The sequence below is a fragment of the Cyprinodon variegatus genome, unplaced genomic scaffold (assembly GCF_000732505.1).
Source record: "Cyprinodon variegatus isolate N-32 unplaced genomic scaffold, C_variegatus-1.0 Scaffold830, whole genome shotgun sequence".
Classification (NCBI taxonomy): Eukaryota; Metazoa; Chordata; class Actinopteri; order Cyprinodontiformes; family Cyprinodontidae; genus Cyprinodon; species Cyprinodon variegatus.
In genome coordinates this window covers 292,721-298,859 of record NW_015151283.1, presented here as the reverse complement: position 1 = coordinate 298,859, position 6,139 = coordinate 292,721, and the positions used below count along the sequence as shown (strand labels likewise).

At 41.2% G+C, this 6,139-nt stretch overlaps 1 protein-coding gene across 1 annotated transcript; it reads right to left on the bottom strand.

Annotated features, from left to right (window-relative positions):
* Positions 1-3,051: 3,051 nt before the first annotated feature.
* On the bottom strand, positions 3,052-4,941 carry LOC107099012 (olfactory receptor 52N4-like). The gene has a single exon (XM_015396937.1). The coding sequence runs from the start codon at positions 4,850-4,852 to the stop codon at positions 3,917-3,919; it is 936 nt and encodes a 311-aa protein (XP_015252423.1). The 5' UTR covers positions 4,853-4,941; the 3' UTR covers positions 3,052-3,916.
* Between the last annotated feature and the right edge of the window lie 1,198 nt (positions 4,942-6,139).

The window sequence follows — 6,139 nt, the reverse complement described above, 5'->3', positions numbered from 1 at the left end:
TTCAGTCTAACAAACTTTGGTCTCAGATGGAGGCATCAACAATCCAGGTGATTGTTGATGACTCCATCTCAGTTTCTGAAATGATAATGTAAAATGTTCTGGAGATAAAGATGCTGAGCCTGTTCCTGAACTGAACCTGTTGAAGACTGTATTCAGTTAACTGGCTCTGTCCAGACTTCCATCTGTCATCATCCTTCTGCTTGAAGCCTGTGATCTTCTTCATTCCTGGCCACACCTCTCTGGTATGGTTCTGCTGCTGTTTGCTTTCCAACCTCTTCCGCTGTGCTTCCTTGCTTTCTCTTATCAGTGACCTCTTTATTCTCATCATTACTTTCCTGTCTTCTACTCTGAAGACTCTTTTCTTGTGTAGAAGATATTTAAGTGTCAGGATTCCTGTCTGTGTGTTTGTGTTTCTGTGTTTGTCTCCCTTCCTCCACCAGGAGGCGCCTGGTTCTGGTCCGCCTCCCTACACACCTGCAGAGGGTTACCTCGTTAACTGAGCACACTTAAGCTGCTGACTGCCACTACCTCGACGCCAGAGTGTTTGCCAGTTTTGGTAAGTCATCCTGCAAACTGGATGTTTCGGACCTTCTCTCCCTGGAAGGATCATCTGAGCTTCAAACTGAGCTGAGGATTTAAACTGGAGGTCTGAATCTACTTCCCCTCAAGAGATCGTTTGAGCTTCACACTGAGCAAGGGATTCCTCTTCACTACGATCCGTTCAAGTACCGCAGGAAATATGAGTGGCAGTCAGCTTCTACGTTCACCTACAAACAACCGCATTCTGGGTAAACCCTGTCCGCCCTCCACCGAATCAGACAAACACTGGAACTACCACACACAGACTGGAGTCAAAGAGACAACAACTTCTCTGGAAACGTGAGTCAGCAACCAAATTCTCCTCTTCAAGTTGAAGAACCAAATTTCCTACTGAGCCTGAACTAACCACTGTGTCTTCCCCTCACTTTTCAGTTCTGGTTGAGCAGTGTTCAGAGCAACACTTGATTCAGCATTATCTCTTCAATAAAACCTATTAAACCTTTCCCCTTGTCTCTCTGAATTGGTTTCTCTGCATGTGAGTCCGAGCTCTTGATAAAACCATGACATTAAGATCACTTCTGGCTACAGGAAACATAATTACATAAATTTAACAAGGCACCAAATGTAGAGTCGTTGCCTCCAAACATTTGAAAATTCTGAGTGACACTAGGTGGTAATAATTCAGCCTGGTGATGGGATATTTCTTTAGCACTGGGATTATTGCGGAGGTTTTCAGAGAAGGTTGGTTGACTGCCTGGGCCAGGGAGCGGTTTAAGTTCCTGGAGAAGGTGGAGGCCTTTGGTTGGCCCGTGTTTGGAGCAGTAATCACTTGTTGTTTGCAACTAGAGACAAAGAACACGAAGGAAGTGTGCAGATAGTGGCTAGGCTAATGCTTAGCAGATCACTCACGATCTACTTCCTAATGTAATACTGACAATATGCTGGCATTTTAGGGACATTCAGTCACATTGTCAAAACAATTACAACAACATGATTTGGTTTAGTGACTGTTTAATTTTCTTTTCAACATATAGACATTTTACAACTACATATATAAACATTACTTTTTGATAACAAAAATACAGTGCCCAAGTAGGACCTTTAATGAAATTGGCATATGCCGATTTCCAACTGGCATATACCATTTTTCAAAACTGGCTTGCCAGATACCAATTTTGGCTTCCGTTGTCCCTCCTAAAACACAAGTCAACATTTACAGCAAGGCATTGTAAGACAGTGCGGCTCTACTAAGTAGCGGTGCCAGTTGTTGCCATCTTACTTTCTGGTAGTTGCCATCTTACTTTTTTTCGGAACTACCAGAAAGTAAAATGTTGCCATCTTACTTTCTGGTAGTTCCGATTCCAGCACTGGGAGCAATAAGCTAATAAACAGATGCAGGGGCGCCATCTGCTGGAAGAATGACGGAACTACCAGAAAGTAAGATGGCAACAACTGGCACTAAGAACGACGCCAGTAGAGCCACACTTAGTAGAGCCACACTTTCAGTGTGGCTCTACTAAGTGTGGCTCTACTGGCGTCGTTCTTCCAGCAGATGACGCCCCTGCATCTGTTTATTAGCTTATTTCTCCCAGTGCTGGAATTTTAATGAGGCATAAAAATGACTAATAACACACTAGAATCTGAATAGATTTTTGGTTTATATTAAGCTTTTTATCACGAAGAAATGGTTTTCAGTCTTTCTTATATAGTCATATACTATAATGCGACTATGTCCCTTGAAAAGTCTTAACTTATGGGTCTGGTTGATCCTTCCAGGCGAAGCTGCCTCTCCTGTCTGGATAACACCCATTTAAGAATGTCTCCATATCAAACAAGTTCTGAGGGCTGAACAAGGTCTATTATAGCTAAAAAAGTGATTCTTAGCTAAATGAGACAAGTTGTTACCCTGCGTGGATTAGCTGCTAAAAGAGCCACTTGGCCTCAACTTAGAACCAAAAATCATGCCGTTCTGCCTCTTCCTCGATCCTTGATAATAAAAAGTGGCCATTTGTTTATAGCACTGGCTAAGCTAGCTGCTTCTTTCTAACACAGATATTCTCTAACCGCACCTTTCCCAAGGTCAGGGAGGGTCTGCTGCTCAGACAGCAGAATTAATGAGGATCACTAAGATATGAATGAATCATGCTGAATACCACTGTGATGAAGGAACAGCATTAGAACATTGTTAAAAATTCAAAAAATTGATTTTGCAGGATGTTTGCCCTTTAATGCGTGTGCAGGCCAGGGCACCAGTGCCATAAGGATATCTGGAAAATCCTGGATTAATCTACTATCTTGTTCACAATCACTTAACAAGATAGAAGAGAAGAGGAAAAAATGTGCAAAAATTAAACAGTCATCAACGTTAGGAAACTGAACATGACTGATATTATCTGCAGAAACCTGGGAAAGATGGCTGCCAAGTGGGCCTGTCTCCTCCATAGCATTGGGGCTCCAGTGTGGGATGTGTGTGATGATGAGTAAAAGGTGAGGAGTAAAAGGTGAGGAGTTGCACTGGCCCTACGTTCAGTCTGACAGGGTTTCATCTGTCCTGAGCTGCATCTAGCTGTAGATGGCAGCTGGATGCAAATAAAGTGTAAGAACTTCCCTAAAAACAGGTGAGATAATGATTAAAAAACCCAACAAAGTCAAGATGAAAAGGATGATCTAAAAGGGCAGAACAAAACTGAGATTATCATTCACTGATTAGGCAAAATTCAACTTTTTTTTTTTTTTTTTAATCACATTTTCTTCAGACTGTAAGTGATATTAGCTCTTCTCTCTAAAGCTGAGACCTGGAGGAGAACGCCATTGCTGTGTACAGTTCATGTCCATAGCCATCCTTTTGCCTGGTTGTCTAAATTCCTGAAGTTCCCCAGAGTCTACGCTGACTGTGTTCAATGTCTGCTCTGTCAGACGTCAATAACAGTCAACCTGTGACTGAATTTTATTTGTGACAGAGAAAAGATGAAAGAGTCTTTCTTATTCTGAGGTTAGGGCCTTTTTTTTTCTGTGAACTGATCTTTAGACAAAGAGCAAATCAGATTTAAACTGATTATGTATTATGTTTTCTAAGCCCTTGTCTTGATAACGTTCATATTTCCACTATTCAGCTGTCAGTTTTTATTATTTGTTCTCACAATTAAACCTGATGTTTTTTTTTCTTATTTTGAGTCAGAAATCAAGAAGACTGCAAATATGATTTCAAGCTTTATAAAACTCAAACATGCTTCCATCAGCATGAGCCCCTCCTAGATGTAGAGCACTAATTTTCCGCTTCAACCTTTCTTGTTTCAGTCATTGTCAGAAGTAACTTATTCTACAACTTGCTTCGGAAGGTTATTTGATAAATCAAAATAATAAACAAACGTCAATCTCACTTGTTTCTGTTGGATATAAAAATTTTAGATAAAAAGGATCTTACTTCTTTGGACTGAACCCCATAGATGATGGAGTTGAGGCTGCCGGGTACAACAAAAAACAGAAGAGAGGTTATTTTTCTGTATTCAGAGTACTGAGGGAAGCGGTGCAGAGCGATTGCAGTAAACCCACTGAAGAACATGATGAGATACACAACCAGGTGAGTGCTGCAGGTTTTGAAGGCCTTTCTGTTCAATGACTTGTTCTTGCTGGTAAAACAAACCACTACAATCTTCCCGTAGGTCAGAAGGATGCAGCCAACAGATGACCCCAAAAGCACCGCCGTGTAAAAAAGGCCATATATGTTATTGATAACGACACTGTCACAGGAAAGCTTAAACAAAGAGGCATTGTCACAGTAAGGGTTGGAGACCAGAGTCCTGCATCTGTTCAGTCTCACTGAGAGTCCAATCAAAACCACAACAAAAATTAGAGGCACTGCCCAGGCAGACAATGAGAGCTTCATCACCATGCTGTTGTTCATGATGGCTGAGTAACGCAGAGAATAACAGATGGCCACGTACCTGTCGAAGGCCATGATCATCAGTACCGTGTGGGAGGTACTGCTAAACCACTGATTAACAAAAGCCTGAATCACACACTCATAATAACCAATGAGGCGCTCCGACGGAGGCTTCAGAAGATCCGACAACATCCTAGGAAAGATCTGAGAGCTTCCAACTATGTCACTAACAGTCAGGTTGCAGAAAAGAAGATACATAGGCTGATGAAGGTTCTTGTCAATAATGGTTAGAATCAGAAATCCCACGTTAAGGATCATGGTAACAATGTAGAAAGTTAATAACAAGAAAAATATGGTATAAAGTAAATCCTTTGTGACATTTATGCCCTCCATCTGCAGCACAAAGCTGTTGAAAGTGTAGTTTTCCATCCGATTGAGGAAAACAGCCAAAATCAATTTGGTAATAAATCTATTAATAAATAAAGCAATAACTTTAAACTGTAATAAACCAGCAGATGAGTTAATATGAACAACAATGAATAGAGCATTAATCAAAAAAGCAAACGTATGAGGAAATAAAGACGTATTTCACAATCCATCAGTGATGATGGCCAGACAGGGGCAGGTGCAGCTTCAATGGAGCATATTTATCTCAGCACAGTGAGTGATGTAATGTTCAAAGGGAAATGTCATCATCTATAGAAACAGCACCAAAGAGCCAACCAAGTTTTCATCTTCACATTCATACTTTGATTTCTAAAACAATAGTTCACATTTGATTCCATAACTTTTAGTACATTTTTCTTTTAGACATCAGACCTCTGGATCAGAACTAAATGAGCACAACTTCAGTTAACATAGGCTTCAGGTACAATAGTGGGAAAAGTTTCTGGTTCTGACCATATTCACTGTTAGTAGGTTCTGTAGCGGTCAGAAAGAAAAGCTTGATCATACACTTTTGATGACTTAATCAACAAATTTACATGTGTTTTATTAGAATAATTAATGCTAGATAGGAGCAAAGTGAATGAATACTGTTGTGAAAGTCATAACAGTGAAATTAAAAGGAAAATGTGACAAATGTATTAACTTCAATAATCTAATATTGGTAACAAGCTTTCATTGTTTTCCATACTCTGATCCCCCCAAACATCAGTGGACTAGTACTGTACTGTACTAATACTGTAGCCATTCACTACTACTACATGAAATCTGGATCATGACCCAATGAACGAGATACTGTTTAAAGTCGCCTTAATTTAGCTTTCTCGAGGTGGCTGGGCCATCTCTTAGAGGTTGGGTGAGGATCTCGGCTATCTGGGAGAGACTCAGAGCTCCTTCTCTTCCTCATAGAGAGGAGTCAGCTGAGGTGACTCAGCTGTCTTTTGCAGATGCCCCCTGTATGCCTCCTTTGCAGGCACATTCCAAAGGAGGCCCAGGACACGCTGAAGGGACTTTGTGTGTTGGCTGGCCTAACAATGCCTCTAGCTTCCCCCAGAGGAGATGGAGGAGCAGTCAAGGGAGAAAAGGAGTTTGGGAGTCTTCTCTAAGACTGTGGCCCCTTCAACCTAACCTGACTCCGCCAGATGGATTTGCTCCGCATATCCAACTGGAAACCTTCCTTTGAAGTAATTTTGGGAAGGGGCGAAAATACTGGTTAGCTGATTGGCCTATGTTGGTGATAGACGGGCCAAATAAACCAATCAGATCAACAAA

Excerpts from the sequence above, each read along its gene's own strand:
- LOC107099012 (XM_015396937.1), bottom strand. The coding sequence starts at position 4,852 with ATGGAAAACTACACTTTCAACAGCTTTGTGCTGCAGATGGAGGGCATA.